This window comes from Ixodes scapularis, unplaced genomic scaffold (genome assembly GCF_016920785.2).
Source record: "Ixodes scapularis isolate PalLabHiFi unplaced genomic scaffold, ASM1692078v2 PGA_scaffold1__304_contigs__length_218370807, whole genome shotgun sequence".
NCBI classification, from domain to species: domain Eukaryota; kingdom Metazoa; phylum Arthropoda; class Arachnida; order Ixodida; family Ixodidae; genus Ixodes; species Ixodes scapularis.
Window position 1 is genome coordinate 144,754,121 of NW_024609846.1, and position 17,873 is coordinate 144,771,993.

Consider the following 17,873-nt stretch of genomic DNA (forward strand, 5'->3'; position numbering starts at 1 on the left):
CATCTTCTGGTTGCCACAAAAGACGACAAAACCGGAATTCAAGAAAAGCAAAGGCGGTGGAAACAATATGCCGTCGACTTTCTTAGAGGCCGCAGTGGCACACTTTGCTAGGAGACCAGAGTTAGGCTTTGGTAAGAACGCAACCCTGCATTAAAAAGGTCGAAGTAACCGACGAGGAACTTAAGAAATGAGTACAAGTTGCTCAAAGATGTATTTAAGTTAGAGTACTAAATACTGACTTCTGAAACTATATCTATAAAATACCGAGGTACTTTCAAAAGTAGTTAACATAGATTAACTCGAGCATTTAAGTTACGTACAAGTCTGTGTCAGTCTGCTCCTTCATTGCAAGCACTGGCAAGGCACATGGTCAAACTCAAATGCATATGTGTGTCTTTAGTTACGCTGCAATAAGCCTTTACAAGGTACGTTCTCATAAGAAAGGCGCTTCGGGTTGGCGCCAAGTGAGCCTAGCTGGTGCTCACAATTTGTCCTTGAAGTGGAACTGGAACAGGCTGTTGGTGATCTTGGCCCCGCTCTGGCCGGAGAAGACGAACATGCTGTCCCGGGCCACGGCCACTGGGAAGTTGCAGCAGGTGGGGGGGCAGTCCCCCCGCTGGGGAACCTGGATGCACGCAAGGATGCATTAGAGCCCCACCACTCGAGAAAGGGTTTTGTTCTGATACCCCAGTTTTGTTGCATTAGGCAAAGATCAAGGCAAAGCATACCTTGATCATGTCGGGCGTGTCTAGAACAAGACAGGTGGTCAAAGTGTGAGTTATTTTTACAATATAAAAGATTAACTGCCATCCCCTTCAACATACTATAAAATCCCGAGATGCCCCACCCCCAAAAGATAACCCGCCCCCTATTTTTGGCACGATTTGCTATTTCTTTAGAAATACAGAAAGATAGCCCACATTTAGCCCGCCCAGATCTAGTAATTGCAGGGCCCTGGCCAATGGTGGCCTCAGCAGAAAAGGTGCTACTTAGCCATGGCGGGAGATGAGCGAACATTGCTCACTGGAAAGAACAGTTCCCCTTTAGTTCACCGCCCTTCCCTGCGATTACAAATTTATGAAACTACCATCTTTTCAACTCTCTCTAATTGCACACGGAAAGTTAGCCCACTTCTTATTTTCCCTTAATTTGCTTTCAATTTTAGGTCTCGGGATATTGCGGTACTCAGCTCCCCCTATGTGTACACCGTTGCGTACAAACTGAACTTCACATGACTTTGTGTAATGTCGCTCGACACCCACCACGATGCCGCACGACGTCGCCGAGTCACGTCGCCTCACAATCAAGGTGCCTAGCAAATTATTACTTTGAAATTCCCTGGCTTTTCCAGGTTTTCCCTGACAATTTCAGGTGAAATTCCCTGACCACTGTAGAGGCATCCGCGTCCGCACAGGTGTGGCCCAGGAAGCATGAAGTGAGGTACTGCGCCTTCACAGTGCCATTGGTAGTGTTGTCCCAATATTGGACAAGCACATCCATCTGTTGCTTCCGAGTCACTTTGTTGAGAGACTCGTCAAGCAAAACAACTACGAAATGCACACTGGCGAGGCTTGATAGCAGCTTATTCCGAAAGTAGGGCGCAATACCATGGCAGGTGGTATATCCTACCTTGTCCTTCCCTAACTGAAGTTTTGCAGCGACTTCCCACGCGGGAAACATAAGAGGGAAGAGTGAGGCCGATGCTGCTGTAGAACGAAAGGATCCGTGAATCGCTAGTGAATTTCAGCACCAAATTATCTCGGCCTTTGTCACAGCGCTCTTCAGTAGAAAGCCGCTCATTAAAGTCTTCACACTTGCGGTGGCTGCAGGCCTCCTCAGGGGCACATGCGCGGTATCTGCTACATCCAGCCGAAACGTTCATTGCTGCCGTAAAAAATGACAAAAGTTCCAGATTGGGACAAGCTTGACTAAGAATTCAAAACAGCAAGATGCTTTTTGCTCGATGCATGCCTGGAAACAGCCGTGTTTCCCATGTTGCTCAAAGAAAACGTATTGTGGCACATTGAGCATTGTGAGGATCATTTTGCACCAGCTTATCCAACTTGCATATTCCGAGGGTTCGTCCAGTCAGGATTAAACAAGTACTATGTTGCCACCAACATCGTCAGTGAAGAGGCCACTTCTGGAAACACGACGAAAACACTACGCTCAACCACACACGTCAATACCCGAATGGCAGCATGGCCGTCAGATGCACACTTTCGGATACTTTCGGCTTGGATTGCGGTCTGCGACTTTCCCCTTTTGTTACTAAATCTAGCCCAGAGTCGCGCCCTCAATCCAACCCAATGCATGGCTTGGACTGGATTCATCAACTGTCCCTTTGCATCGGGTAGCACCGAGTAGCACACTCTACATCGGGTGAGAAGAGCCCCCGCTCCGCTCTAAGCAGAATTTATTGCCGATTTTTCTACCCCCAAGTCCTCAAGTCTTTACTCAGGGAACTCGACGGCCTTTCTGGCTCATTTTCCCTGACTGGGCTCGCTTTTTGACAATGTCCCTGACAATTCCCTGATTTTTCCCGGACAATTAAAATTTCCCTGACAATTCCCGGTTTTCCCGGTCTCTAGACACCCTGACAATGTCACACTCTGTGCGTCTCCCGAATCATCAAATACGATCGAGATGTGCCTATATTTTCCCACAACCTACCTCATCCTACCCTCTATACTACGACTGTAGTATAGTGGTAGGATTCTGCGTTTTCGGAGTTTATTTCTTGTCAAATTCGGGGGGCGTTTTTCGGAGTTTATTTTTTGACAAACATTCAAAGTTTAGCAGAGTTTCTTTTTATTCGATTCCCAATTCTCCGAAACTCGGAGCTAAATTTTTGCACTGCTTTCCATTTTTCAAAAATAAATATAAAAAATACCGGGGTGTAAATGTATGTGTGCTCGGCTCGAGAGAATGTGCTTGTGTCAATAAATATTTCTTGAGCCGGATTTGACGTCGGCGCCATTTCCATTGGCAATACTAATTTGTCTCGCAGCAAAAGTTGCACGCAGGTGTTGCTTCGATAAATGTCGGTACCTTAAAGTCAATAAACTCCCGGAGGTAGTTGCTGGGAAGCTCGTAATCATCCCATCCTATCAATCAACCTACCCCGCGGTTGTGCAGAGTACAGTGGTGAAGGGTGTAATATGAAAGCTTCAACTGCCCACCTCCTTTTCCCCCTTCTATGATGTATCTATGGTTCATAGCTTTCAATGTTACAAAGACTCAACCTCTAAGAAGTGCAAATAGTATCGCCCAACCGGAACAGTGGCCTTTGTCATGATCCGAAAGTACAATAACATGTTGTTCCGAATGAACTTTGACGAGATAAGCGGTAAAATCCCCTTTGTCAACGGTCCAAGATTTGAGAGATAACTGGGGTGACATTTTCTCCGAATCATTGACCCTGCGCACTGACCAAACTTAAAATACCGTCTTTTTTGTCTTTTTTTCTAGCATTGGTACATTGAAATTTGGAGTTCATCAAATAAATCTGAATTGAAAAATTTTTCCCGGTTGGTGTTTTTCTGAGTTTTTCTGGTTTATCTGAAAACGCAGAACCCTATTTATAACTAAAATTCGTGTTTTCGGAGTTCACTTCTTACGAAATTAGGGGCGTGTTTTTCTGAGTTTATTTTTGGCTGGAACTTCGGGGTTTATTGAAGCTTATTTTTTATTAGATACCCGCTTTCCTGATATTCAAAGATTATATTATTGTGTTTCCTATTTTTAAAAAAATATTTAAAATAAAATAAACGAAATTCGGGTGCCATGACCTGCTATGCTGAAACACTTTGACGAGCTAAAAGGCAAACCCCTTTTGTCAGTAGTTTAAGATTTCAAAAGAAACTAAAGTGTATCCCCTCAGGTCCACAAACCCTGTGCTCTCGTGAAGTTTAGTTGTAAAACACCGGCTTTTTTGCGTTTCATTTTTTTCACTGTGATTTCAACATTTTGACATTTTTGGACAAATCCAAATTGACAAAAAATTTACTGGCAAGTATTTATCAGATTTTTTTGGATCTGAAAACAGGGAACCCTATCTAGTAGAGGGTACTTGAAAGTAAAAGATACATACCGTAGGTTAAGCAATAGTTGTACCCACACCACCCATTAAAATTCAGAAGTGTATTTGAAATCTTTAGCAAGAGGAAGACAAATGACTTGCCTCCCGAGCAAACACTTGAAAGCACACTCCACGACCACTCTTCATTAAGCAAAAACCAGTCCTTTGTATTTGTTTTATTTTTTTAGAGTTGAAAGGCTTTCACAAAAACTATGATTAGTGCAGTGAGAGTGCTAATCAGTTAATTTTCATGTCTGCCAATACCCTTTCCAAACGAAGCGCAAAAAGACGCCGACATCATGTCCGGGCTAACAGTGTCGTCGCACTGCTCACATTCGAAGCAGCTTTGCTCTTAAAACAGGGCAGCTGTGGACAGATGTAATGGGGAACCACCTCTTTTCTACACAGATTACAAGTTCAGAGATCAGGGAATGACTCCCAATGAGACAGGGTGCTGCAGAGATGAAGTATTCTAAAAAAAACGTGAGGGTGACAGCACTCGCCTCTTCCCAGGTCCGGGAGTCTCCCAAGAGGGACATGGACCACATGTCGTTGAGGCGGGCGTTGCCGTCGTAGCCGGCAAAGATCCACAGCCGGCCGTCGTACACCGCTGCTCCATGCGCGGATCGTGGCACCGGCATGCTGCAAGCGGGCGACGGGCGCCAGGCAACCATGGTTGGTTTAGCCGTATACAAAAAGCTCTACTGCTACGCAGGGGGGTAAAAAGAGAGCTGGAAAACGGCAAATCGTAAACCATGAAGGTAGGAAGCTGCTCAAGGCGACATGACACCACCAGAGGTGAAGCCAGAAGTGTGGAGGGACATGCCCCCAACGATGACCACAACCAAAAGACGCTATTGGACAAAAAGGAGAGCAGACTCAACAGCTGTTTTTTTCCCCCTCGGGGAGCCCCAAGGGTGACCAAAACAGCTGTTCAGTCAGTTCTCCTTTTTGTCCAATAGCGTGTCTTGGTTTTAATCACCGTTGGGGGCGTGTCCCTCCACACTCGTGGCTTCACCTTTGATGGTGTCATGTCAGATCCAGAAGCTTCCTACCTCTATGTCGTAAGCGCTACGTTGCTGGCCCTGAGAGAAAGAACGAGAAAGAGAGTGACAAAGAAGCGGAGAAAGAAAGCAGACGATAGGTTAGGCGTGTTTGTTTTGCCGGTGCGAGTTGAAGCTGTTCGAGTGCTCGTCAACATTATTTATTTTTATACTTTGCCCGACGCTGGCGTTTCCGAGCAGAATAGAAAAGTACTAGATACGGACCTTGCAAGTGATGCTTTCCGGCTTCTTTGTGTATATCAAAGTGTCGCCAGCATTATGGCCCCATCAGGACCACTGATGTCAGCGTTTATGCCCCACCATTCCAAAGTGGTTGAAATGCAAAGGAACTTCCCCTCTAGATTATTATATTAACCCTCCGCTGCTACCTAAAGAGTGGTAATTTATTAGCAGGCCGTTACTACTAGAGTCACTCTAAGCACAGCCTTTCGGTATCGGCACTTTTCCACCATCATTTAAGCCGTCGTGGTAGACATTCGTCCAGTCACGTCACGCGACGTCTGCTTGTTATGCAAGATGCTCTCACTCCGTTGCACCACGCACACTCTAGTACTAGAGGACACTGACAATGCGGTTATTCTCCCCTGTGGTGCTTTTTAACGACCAGGAGGGCAGAAAGAGCCTTGGAGCCCTTTCGTTAAACAAGTCAACAAAAACTGCTGACAACCGGCAAGAGCAACCTATGCAACAATATGGCCTCAATGATGTTACTCCAAAGCATAAATTATTTAGCGGCTCTGGTCATCACCAGGTTCACGTTTATACACGATAAACCCCTAAACAATGTTTCATCGCTACCCTGTAGATCAGGGGTTCTCAAACTGGGTTCCACGAAACAAAGGGGCTCCGCGAGCTGGTGTCATGGGCTCCGCAAGAACCCAAACTGCGACCCCCTGCCCCCCTCCCCCCTTTTATCCCCGTAGTTTAACCTTTCCAAAGCTTACATAACTGCTTGCTGCTTGGTCGATATGCGCTCTTATCCACAGTACACTAGACCGCTCCCCGCACAGACGCTACTCATTTCGCGTCTGCGGCATGCGAAGGAAACATGTTCTGACTGTTCTGCCGTGCGCCGCCATGCCGTGTCAGCTATCCGTGCCGCCATTTCATGATCGCGTCAAGGGAGGGCGTTGCGCATTCTACAAGCGCCTATAATTGTGCTTGTGTTGCCTCTCGGTAGATGGCAAAGGAGTGCTGGGTGCACAGAGCACGCTAAAAAGGCGAGTGCGGATTGGCAGAACGCAGGAAGCACTGAGGCAATGGACAGCACCGGGAGTACCTCGCACCTTGCGAAAAGCAGACGACGCTGCTCGCACGCGTCTCTGGAGCAGTTCAGTCTAGCTTCACTCTCTGCGAATTTACTACTGACGTATGATGAGCAAGAAAGCAAAACTAAGCATATTGCGACAGTTATGTTTAGTGTGGATTTATGGAAACTGGAGGAAATCCCCAGTGCGTTATTTGCGCGAAGCTCCAGCCAATAGATGGATGAATCCAGCGAAGCTTTTGCGTCATCTCGCAATGAACCAGCCAGCATACAAGGGCAGGACAACGAACTTCTCTTCAAAGAAAAAACACCAACAGGAAACTTAGGGACTAGATTCACCCAGATAGGTGAGAAAATTTTGCAAGAATTCGAATTGAGGGTTTTGACATGGGCATTTCTAGTTTTGGGAGTCAGTATCATTGTTCAGCAAAACAAAGTTAACATACCTGCCAAGCTACAGAATTCCAAAGCAAGTGAAGCCTCGCTTGATTTGCAAGGATCTGATTGTGCCTTACATTCAAGATGTAACCAAGACTGCGATAGGAGAGGAGCGTTTAAAGAAGGTGCTCCAGATACCGTGCTCGAATGACACTGTTTGCCGACAGATTCGTGAAATGGCTTCAGACTTGGAGAGCCAAGTGATTGAACGTGCCAGAAACTCCCCGAAGTTTGCTATTGCCGTGGACGAGAGTTGCGTTTCTGGTAGTCCCCAACTGATGGCATTCGTGAGGTACCTCTCAGACAATGCGACTGTGCGGGAGTTTATTTGCTGTCTTGAGCTAAAGACCATCACCACGGAAGAGGACATCCTTGGCGCACTAAATGAGTTTTTTGCAAGTGGAGAACTCAGCTGGAACAGATGCATCGCTGTTCGTACTGATGGTGCAAAAGCCATAATTAGGCACATGAAGGGACCGATAGGATTGATCAGACAAGTTAAAAGCATCGGTTTGTTCACCCACTACATGATTCACAGGGAAGCCCTCTAGCTTCAAAAGAGCTTAGCAGTGAGCTGTTGGTGGTCATGAACCACATTGTAAAAATTTTCAATACAGTCAAAGCCAAACCCAAAGCCATACACCTTTCCAAGGCCCTGTGCAAAAAGATGTGTGCATCTCATGAACACCTGCAGTTGCACACGGAAGTGTGCTGGTTATCACGGGGGAATGTCATGAGCAGGGGCTTTGACCTACGAGAGGAGCTGGCTGCAAACTTTCTGAGGATCCAGTATTAGTAGAGCCATTTCTACGCAGCTCTTTTCTGCTGAGATTGGCACGCCTGACCGACATGTTTGAACACCTCAACAGGCTCAACCAGAGCTTGCAGGGCAACCAAGTGACATTAGTGAGTGCCGCAGACCAGATTCGGGCATTTTGCAGTAAGCTGCAGAGCTGAATAAGCTCCACGAGCAGAGGAGATCACAACCCTTTCAAAAGCAGTGCAGGTAGTGCTATCATGAATCAAGCAACACCCCGTCTGCTCTGGACAAATCTGTCATCATGGCCCACCTCAGTACTCCCAGAGCCCATTTGGCTGATTTACTTTCCAGAGGCGTGCAATGTTCAGTGGCTTGTGTCACCTTTTCATGTCGACTCGCTCGCCACTTTCAACAGGGAGAGTGTTGAGCTCAAGAATGAGTTTCTTGAGCTCAGGGAAAGCGCTGCCCTCAAAGAGACGTTTGGCACTAATGTCGCTATATTTTGGATGTAGAGTGCATCACAGTTCTCCTGCCTTTTTAATAAGGCAATAGATAAGCTGTTTCCTTTTGCTACCACACATGCCTGCAAGTTCACCCTGGCCTATCTGAAGAACAAACGCAGAAATCGGCTGGACCTAACAGCCGATATGAGGCTGGCCCTAAGCGCGACTGAGCCACGGATTGAGCTGCTGTGGCCGGCAAAGCAACCTCACCCTCCACACTAATATGTATATATGTTTTACATTGTGCCCCAAGTTGACAAGATTGACTTCTTATTCCGTTTGTATTCTTAATTTTGTCTTATTTTGTCATTGCAATTAACTATCTAAACGTCTTTATTGCCCAGTATCGTCAATCAGCAACAACTTCCTTGGAAATTTTCGAGGCTTGCTCGGGTTCCCGGAGACAAAAAAGTTTGAGAACCCCTGCTGTAGATGTTTGCTACAAAGGACCTTTCTTTTTTACACAGAATCGGTTATCACAGCAACTACACAAACACGTTCGAATCACAGAAAGGTCACTCAAAATTAGGCTTTTGCAAGCTTTGTTTCGCCCGAAGCTCTCTCCATGTGTCGCATAGCAAATATTTTTTCTTTTTTTTTACGTATTATTTATTTATTCATTGATACTAGCACTTTCTTGTGGAAAGCGTCGTAGGTTTCTGGGTGCAATCCTCAACAGAGAACACCCGAAAGGGACGTACCGGCCCTCAAACTTCCACTCAATCCACTGGCCGGTGGTGAAGTTGTACTCAAACAGGTCATTCTTGTTGGCCAGGTTGGAGTTGGAGTGAATGTCCCCGGTGTAGCCCCCTGGAGAGGAATGAATCAAACGATTACACTTTGATGGCACAAAAGCGAGAGGGGCCACACCGCACCAACAGGGTAGAGTGAGACAAGGAACATGCGTGGGCACTTTTCTCCGGTTGCAGAAGCCAGTCTGCTCAAGAATTTTGTGAGCACGGTAAGTTCCAGTCAGTCCTAACGAGCAGTTGTAATCTCTATGGACACTGGCAGGGTGAAATAGGCAGAGAGGCCTTTCACCTGTCCTGCCTCTGGTGCAAGTTTCTTACCTTCGACGGCACTTCGGCCTCCCTCAAACTTCGAGCATGTGCGCACAGCCAAAGCATAGAGGAAGGCATCAACCATGTAATGGAGGCCAGGCACCCGAAAAAAAATGCTGTTGCCGATCTCACCCAATCGGTGATTATACTACATGTGGGTAACCAGCCTCTCCGAGGGAACCCTGTGGCGCACGTGCATTCGTGGCGTTTATGTCTAGCTTTCCTACTGTACCGGTTGAAACAGGGATGTTTAGTTGTAATGCTGGGGTATGTCACCTCTTAGTAGAGCAAGTCTCCAGAGCTTCCTATTTTGTCTGTAAGCCATTAACTTTCAACAGTGTAGCAGGTGTGTGAGTAGAAAAGTATAGTTCTGCAAGGAAGTCACGATGGTACAATGAAACATTCCAGAAATATGCGGCGCTTCCCGTCGTGTTTTTGACGCACTGCGGCAATTCGATGTATGGAACGTGAAGGACCGCCCATAAATAGAAGGAGCAATTCGTGTTTGTTTAGCACCTTGTGATTTCAGAATGCAAAAGAAAGCGGAACGATAACGAAGCAGGGTATATATGGACTTCACAAGGTATTCGCTCCTTTTTCTCTGTGTTGTGAGCTCGCAGTGATAAGAGAGAAGTGAGCCGCTTCCGGGGTGTACAGAGCTCACAAGCCGGACCAAACGCACGTCGGAACGACCCCGCAATTCCCCGAATCGCGCGGTGATCTGTGGGACTGACGGGGAGACTCGTGAGACTGTCCGGAAAGACCTATTTTTCCACTAAATTTAGCGGGGAAATTGTGACATCACACACAATGTGATCTTTGCACCTTTGCCAAATTTTTAAAGGTAAAAAACGGTGGTGTGTAGGTAGCACGCGCAAAGCAGAGTGTACAGTGCCTCGACTGTCGCCGCAGTTTATTGGTAGGACAGCGCAAAGAAGCGACAATCTGTTGTTTGTTCGAGGAGAGCTCCGCATTTTTTCCTTTCCGAGACAACTTTGACGACACGGTCAATTGACATTGGGACACTGGGTTGATTTTTCATTTTGGTGAGAACCTAGGAAGGCTTAAAAACAAGAACCACTGGGCATAAAATTTCATATTTAAAATGTAGCACAAAGACACAACAGGAAAAAGACAGAGATAGGAAAGAACACTAGCATTCTTTCCTATATCTGTCTCCTTCCTGTTTTGCCTTTGCGCGACATCGCAAAATGCAAGACCAACTAGGTAGCCCAACAGCTGATTTTGATAAAGATTCAGTATGAAGCGTAGAATGTTTTTGACAATACACACTTCCAAATCAAATTAAATTTAACCCTTTCAAGGTAAAGCTTTCTTTTTTTTCCTTAAAAATAAACAACATACTATGACACTTGGGGCTTTTTTGTTTGTTTTTTTAAGCAGAAAGTACAAAGAATAAGTCAATACACTTTTTTTTTTAAATTATCTAGAGGAAGCTTATACAGTGCTTACAAGCTGTCCAGGTTGAGAAGCATTGAACAAAAATAGTAAACAAAAAGTTGTTGTCTTTCTTCTATTTGGATTCAATTTGGAGCATCCACTTCAAATCCACTTTTACGACACTGAGATTCCGACGACCTCAGATTTTCAACCGGAGGAACTTTACAAAACTTCTTTGTCGGAGGATGAGCTCTCATCCTCTAAATTCAATTCTGAGAACCGTTGGAAGGTTGAATCGGACAAGCCGACGCACCGATTGCCATATCACCAAAGCAGCCCAGCAGTGACACACAAAGGGGCCATCTCGAGGTCATGGAAACAAAACAACGAAAGTTCCCAAAACATGTAACAGTCCGAGGTGCGAGCATTTCGCGTTTAGGTGGAAACTTTCAAATGAGTAATCACCGCCGTACACGTACGGCAGTGGCGCCTAAAGAGTTAATGGCTTCAAGCAAACTGAAACGGTGCACTCAACGAAAGCCCGAATGCATTCCAAGACTTACCAAAAACAAACATGCTCTTCTCGTGGACAACCGCCGAGTGGTGGTAGCGTGGTGCAGGAGGGGAGCCCGTGGTGAACGCCCTGCACAAGCGTCACGAATCTTCTGTCACGACAATCTGTTTGCACTAGGGCTCCTAAATCAGCCGCACGTATTGGCGGGCGCCGCCATTTTGGTGTTTAGTGCAGAGGGGGCATGACCGGCAATTGTTACGATTCGAAAAAGCGACTTCCTGAGATTTAGAAACGATACCAGGAGGCATGGGTGATACTGCCTCGCTCTGTCGCCGACTCTTTCGACATTTCTGGAGGACGGAAAAGCATGAGACAACTGGCAACCATGACCGTGAGCACCAAGATGGCTGACGTGTTGTCACTCCAAAGACAGCTCACTTAGCAGCTCTTGTCTACGCTAGGAAGCCACACTGGATTAACGAAGAGCCATAAGCATCAGCGGCACGTTGGCCATGAAGCTCACCTTCCCCAAGACTTGTCTCGGACGTCGAAGCGCAGCAGGTCGTTGAGCATCTGCTTGCCGTTGTCGCCCCCAAACACATAGATGGCGTCTTTGTAGGCCACCACCGTGTGCTTGCTTCTCCTGCCGGGCACCGTAACAGAATGACAAGGAAAAGAGGAAGGGCTTCAACTAAAAAAACTTATGAGAACTTGCAATAGAATTTTATTAAGCATCTTAGTTTCTGTAATTATACCATAGCAGCCTGTTAACCTTGCCCCCAAAGCAAGGATAAGAGTGCTCTAAAGCTGAACCTAAAAGACGCGACAAACAAAATAATAGCTGTTTATTTTTTTTTTTTTTTTTAAATCTAGGATTTATTATTTTTAGAAATATGCTGGTTTAGGAGGTTCCGGTGTGAAGATACGTGAGCGCATGCCCGAGCAAGTGTAGGTCAAGCACAAAAGCTATATCCTGTTGGCTCTGCTGAGCTGCAGTGAGCTAGATTGAGATTCCACAACTTCCCTTTTGTACCCAATGTGGATTTTCTTTTGCCCCCAAGTTCATTCAAAGAAGCTTCTCCCTCTCCTTCCCGATGGCGGTCAACATTTCACCAGATAAATCCTCAAACGTAGCTTTCTGACAGTTGGCACCAGTTCTTTTGAACATGGTGCACCGAGCAATACATTCAATATCTGTTAAATACAAAAAGTTACATTGTATGCTATATGGTACAATTGGGACACCCATAGAAGTATTAAACATCCCTAGTTTACCCAGCCCATGCGAGCAGAGACGATAAAACCAAAGTCTCAAACGCGCGGCCCGTGACTCTCAGAGACGTGGTCTGCAAGCATCCCGCAGCTGCGGGCCCCTGTTCCCCATACCTCGAGCATCATAAATAATAGTTTCATATCGTCGACTCCTTTTTGCTTGCGAGGAGCTCTGCTCATACGGCACGCTCACACATTTTGAAATGTTCTCTCTTTTTTTAGACTGAGTACAGCTTCGTCTAAATATTTGCTTCTCGGCCTTTTCTCACGTAAATCAAATTTTCAACATCAATACCATTACTAGGCTGCAGGTGCGAGCTTTGACCAAAGAGGCATATCGGCTGCATGAACTCTCGCTTAGCAACAGCAACTGCCCAAGACAAAGCTATGAGTTAATGCTTCTTTCTAGCCATCCAGAAATACCATTAAAATACATGCATTTCCTTATAATGCTGCTATGAAAATCGTCAGAAAAGCAAAAACAGCCGTAGGAAGAGATAACTTTTTCCATGCCTGTCGAGGCTAATAAACTGTGCGACAGGGCAATGACAGTGCGCTCGCTCTCATTCTATTAAAAACTGCCAGTACATTTGCATTTTACGTCCCATAATCACATCAGGCGCGGGCCCAAAATAGTCTTATATGCAAATCAAAGCTAAATACGGCACTGGCAAAACGGCCAGCATACAAAAAGCACAGCACGAGTTTGTTTTTCTCTAAAAAGCCTCCGGGGTGTTGTTGAGAGCATCGGCTACATTGCAATGGAAAGAGCATTGGCTACATTGCAATGTAAAACAACATTGGTGTTTTTTGGGCTTTTTGTGTGTTTTTCGTCTGAAAATAGCAAAATATTGCCTGCCTGCCCCTGACCCCCCCCCCCCCCCCCCCTTCCACATTGGCCTTCAACTTTTCGGAGGTCGGAACTCAAACAAGTTTGAGACACAAGCGATAAGGTGATACTTGTGCTGGATTTCATGCCTAGAGTCACTACAAAGGTACAGCGCTCGCCAAACTTAGAGCCGCCACGAGGTTATATGTCTTTGGTTCTTTTTGTGCTATTCCGGGGTCTACCTGCCTAACTACATGGTGAGGTTGTGACTCCCCAGCCATAACCCAGCCTGGGGTTGACATTCCAGGTGCTGCGGTAACAAATTTAGGTTTAAGTAGCGGGCAATAAATTATAATTTGGGTGACTGAGTGGCGGCGTTAATTTTGAGAGGCACTGTACCCGTATCCCAAAAAGACCTAACCAGAAAATATGACCACTACATATTGGGAGCATGCGACACCTATATGGGGGCACGCCTTTCTGCTTTGGCAGCTGGTTGGCAGCACCACCAGTGAAAGCGTCCACGTTACGTCACTCAGCGAAGCACCGCTTGCTCCAACCTATCCTAATGTGCCTGCAGCGTCTTGGCCATGTGTGCGCCTTCCCGTGGCCACATTTCTCGATCTCAATCCAGAGTAAAGGTTTGGCACCTTGTCATTCAAAACCTACCATGCCTACGTGTTATATGTTATTCGACCCACAGGAGTTGCTTGGAGTTCAAGTTCGATCGTGTATCCCACAGTTGTAAGCGGCACCGACGGTACCAGACCGCCATGTATTTTGCTCATCTGCACTGGAAAATGCCCCTACGAAGCATTTGTGCATTCCACGGTCTAAAAATCACTACGAGACGACATGCATCGGTGCCAGTAATTTATAAAATCTGCGTGAGAAGTATTTTTCTTTCTCCTTATTACCAGATTGCTCTTCGCTCGCTGGCTGTTCGAGTAGAGGTACTGGGATAGAGATGATTGCGGCGCTTTTCACCGGCACATGGAGGGTATCTGTGTTCTCAATTTCCAGGTCTCGCTTAAAACAAATGTGAGCATCAACTGTTCATCGAATGTTTCGTATACACCAACTCAACTCTCCTACGTCACGCCGCGGTGGTGGCGCGCCGGACGCACTTCCGGTCTGGGGCGGTGGGCAGAAGTCGCCGTGCGAGACATGCATTCCTGTGTTCCTTTGGAAGAAACGAGACAAAAAACCTGCCTTCTCGTCAAAATGCTGCGATGGGGGCTTTACCAAGAGAATCTGGAAAGGTTTGAAGATCAGTTTTCATGTGTTTCTGCCCCCTCCGTTCGTCCGAGAACGTGAATAGCAGCCGTGAAAAGGGCAAACCAGACGCTGTCGAACTACGATTGCATGTGCGGGCCACAATTTGTGGTCACCAGATGTATTTGCTTTGTTCCAACATGAACGAGAGAAAACCCCCAAGTTGTCCAGACTACCCACGGATTCAGTGCGTCTTCAAATTCACACGGCCGCCTGATCGTTCGAACTTTCGTCTGCTCTTTCAAAGTTGTCTGCTTTTTGTCGTCTGCTCGTTCAAACAAAAGCGGCTCGTAGACCAAACTTTGACCCGGTGATTGCAATAAGAAGTAATTGCGGGCCTCAAAAGACTTAAGTAGGCTCGGTGTAAACAGTTGATACAAGATCTTAATTATTGGTACCGGTGGCCATCACCTACTTGTTACGCTTGGTCTGTTCCCGCTTCCGATTTTCAGTATCGACGTCGATCATCGCCGCTACCTTTTTGCACTTTTGCAGCACGAGCGACGTCGCGACCGAAAATAGCTACAAGAATCTCATCATGGTTTTGGCGTCCATTCTGCAGCGTTCATGCGAATGAATCGCCGCACGTCAAATTATTTACACAAAGTTTAGCGGCGTAACGAGCCTTTATAATTTCGCTCGGGCGATTGAAGTGGTAAGACATTGCGATGAGGACGTAGAATCGACGACTCCAACGCGAAAAAGAGTATGCAGACTCACAGAGACGCCGACAACGTGACATTCGAATGGTTTGTTTACACGGGACACGGTGCTTCTTGCCCGTACTCCATTGCGCGTGCGTTCGAACTGTCGTCTGCTCTTTCAAACTTGGCTGCTTTTTGTCGTCAGTTCGTTCAAACGACAGCGGCCCGTAAACCAAATGTTAACCCGGTAATTGCGATAAGAACTAAGTGCAGGCCTCAAAACACTTTTGAAGGTTGGTTGGGGTAAGTCGGCTAAGTGTAAACAGATACAATAAGTTGTTGATCATTGTTACCAGTGGCCATCACCGACTTGTAATTCCGGTTCTACTTGCGGTTTTTTAGTATCGATGTCCACCATCTCAGCTACGGTCCACGCTTTTGCAGTCCGAGTGACGTCGCGACTGTAAATAGCGAGCAGAATCTCATCGTGGGAGTCAGGCTTTAGCGCCCATTCTGCGGCGTCCAAGTGAAATGAATCGCCGCACGTCACATTATTCACGCAAAGTTTTGCCTCGTTAGTTTTGCTGAAGCCGCTCAAGTAGTCGGACATTGTTAGGAGGACGTAGAATCAACAATTCCAACGCGAAAAAGAGCGCGGGGACTCCCACCGACACCGACAACAACGCAATTCAATGGTTTGTTTATGGGCGACGGCGTGCTTCTTGCCCACCATCCGCCGCGCATGCGCGGCGCCGGTGGCGTCCGCTAGGGGCGCTCCGGTTTGTTTGTAAACATGAGTTGGTGTATAGCGCCGCGCTCGGGTGAGCCAAGATTGACCAAAAAGGTTGGCCGCTACGCGGGATGTCTGTGCCGTTCCAGCGGTAGCCTGTGAGAAATGCTTCCTCTAGTAGCCGCACCGTGGCACCGCTGTCTCGTTGCCTACTTGCAACGGTCGCCAACAGAGTGACAACAGCGGGGTGTATCTTTCGACCGCCCGACCTCCAGCACGTGCCCCAAGCCTTGGGTCACGCCCTGGCCATGCGCAGGAGCTCGAGGCACACGAGATGCCATTGTCGAAGGTAGTAATCTTGCGCCAGAGGCCGGACAACCAAGACTACTCCCCGACATTCTCACCTTGTCAGTGACCGTAACCAAGCGATACAACTGCAGGCTAATCCTTCCGGACGCTCTTCGTACCTCGCTCCGACGAATTCATCACAGTTGGGCATCTGTCTCCAGCGGTGCACAGTCTCGAAGGGGCCGAAGTCCAGCATCAGACACTCGGCGCTCTCGGGCCAATTGTGGTCGAAGTCCAGACCCGGGGGTCTAGCAATCGCCATCTTGGCAGGTCACCTGAAGCACGACGGAAAGAAGACGTGTCACGATCAAAATGGACGCAGTCATGGACGATGCCCACTGGCAGCTTAAAGGGATACTACAACGAAATTTCGGCGCTCATTTTTTGGTCTATATGTGTTCAAAAGAGCAGTATCACATGGAACATACCAATATCTTGTTAAAAAAGTCTCGAAAAAGAATTTTAAAACGAATTAAACGATTAGCAAAGAGCACCTGGTGGATGTCGCTAACGCCTCGTTTGTAATGCTCGTCTAGGAACCTTGACAGCTAGTGACGGAGGTTGTCTCGTCTCCGGCCACGACGAGAGAAGGGGGGAAGGAGGAACTCCCCTCTTCCGGAGAATCCCTTTTGTGTGTCGCAGAAGTCGCTATTGTCCCCCTAGAAGATTATAGAAGATTAACCCATCACTCAAAATTCGTACAAAAGCAGCCGCTTCGGTGGCTGGAACGACTAGGCCATCCTTTCGACGTCAGCCTCGCCGTAGCTTTGCTCGTCTTGAGACGACCTACGTCACGATTGCGTTGGATGTCACGTGCTCTATGCTGGGCCTTCTCCGAGCGCTTGCCAGAGTGGGCCGTTTATAACGAAAAATACAGTCACCAGGATCAAAATACAAACGTGCAATTGTCATTTACGGATATTGTGGATCATATTCAACCTATTTTTGAACACGACGGGAATATTTCAAATTTCATTGAAGTATCCCTTTAAGGAGGGACACTGGCTAGAGATTGAACCTCTGAAATACTCAAGTGATCAAAATGAAATCAAAACAACTTTACATACCTGCATAAGAAGATGAGTCACTCTTCATTAAGAAATCTATGATATGCAAATGAAGCTATTAAGCACAATTTTGACTGCTTGAATATAAAGTGGGGGATGTGGGACTTCGGGCTATCTAAATTTATAACTCAAATGTAAATATTTCAGGAAGAGTGATTACCTCAAAATATGATATGCAAATCTGTCCTATGTCAATTTTTGAAAACATCGTTTTTTCTCAATGAGGACTTTAAAGGGATACTTCAACGAAATTTGAAGTATTCCCGTCGTGTTCAAAAATAGGTTGAATATGACCCAAAATATCCGTAAATGGCAATCGCACGTTTGTATTTTGAGCCTGGTGGCTGTATTTTTCGTTATAAACAGCCCACTCTGGTAAGCGCTCAGAGAAGGCCCAGCGGAGACCACGTGACATCCAACGCAATCGTGACGTAGGTCGTCTCAAGACGAGCAAAGCTACGGCGAGGCTGACGTCGACAGGATGGCCTAGTCGTTCCAGCCACCGAAGCGGCTGCTTTTGTACAAATTTTGAGTGACGGGTTAATCTCCTCTAATCTTGTAGGGGGACAATAGCGACTTCTGTGACACATAAAAGGCATTCTCGGGAAGAGGGGAGTTC

The 17,873-nt window shown here is 46.7% G+C and overlaps 1 protein-coding gene across 1 annotated transcript in view; it reads right to left on the minus strand.

Annotated features, from left to right (window-relative positions):
* LOC120839727 (leucine-zipper-like transcriptional regulator 1) overlaps nucleotides 1-16,338 on the minus strand; it is a 50,632-nt gene extending 34,294 nt beyond the window's left edge. Inside the window, exons 1-6 of the mRNA XM_040210086.1 lie at nucleotides 16,244-16,338; nucleotides 11,613-11,774; nucleotides 11,139-11,218; nucleotides 8,815-8,923; nucleotides 4,585-4,723; nucleotides 486-625 (exon numbers count right to left, since the gene is read on the minus strand). Coding sequence (XP_040066020.1) covers nucleotides 486-625; nucleotides 4,585-4,723; nucleotides 8,815-8,923; nucleotides 11,139-11,218; nucleotides 11,613-11,774; nucleotides 16,244-16,338 — 725 coding nt within the window. The remainder of the gene's footprint in view (nucleotides 1-485; nucleotides 626-4,584; nucleotides 4,724-8,814; nucleotides 8,924-11,138; nucleotides 11,219-11,612; nucleotides 11,775-16,243) is intronic.
* Between the last annotated feature and the right edge of the window lie 1,535 nt (nucleotides 16,339-17,873).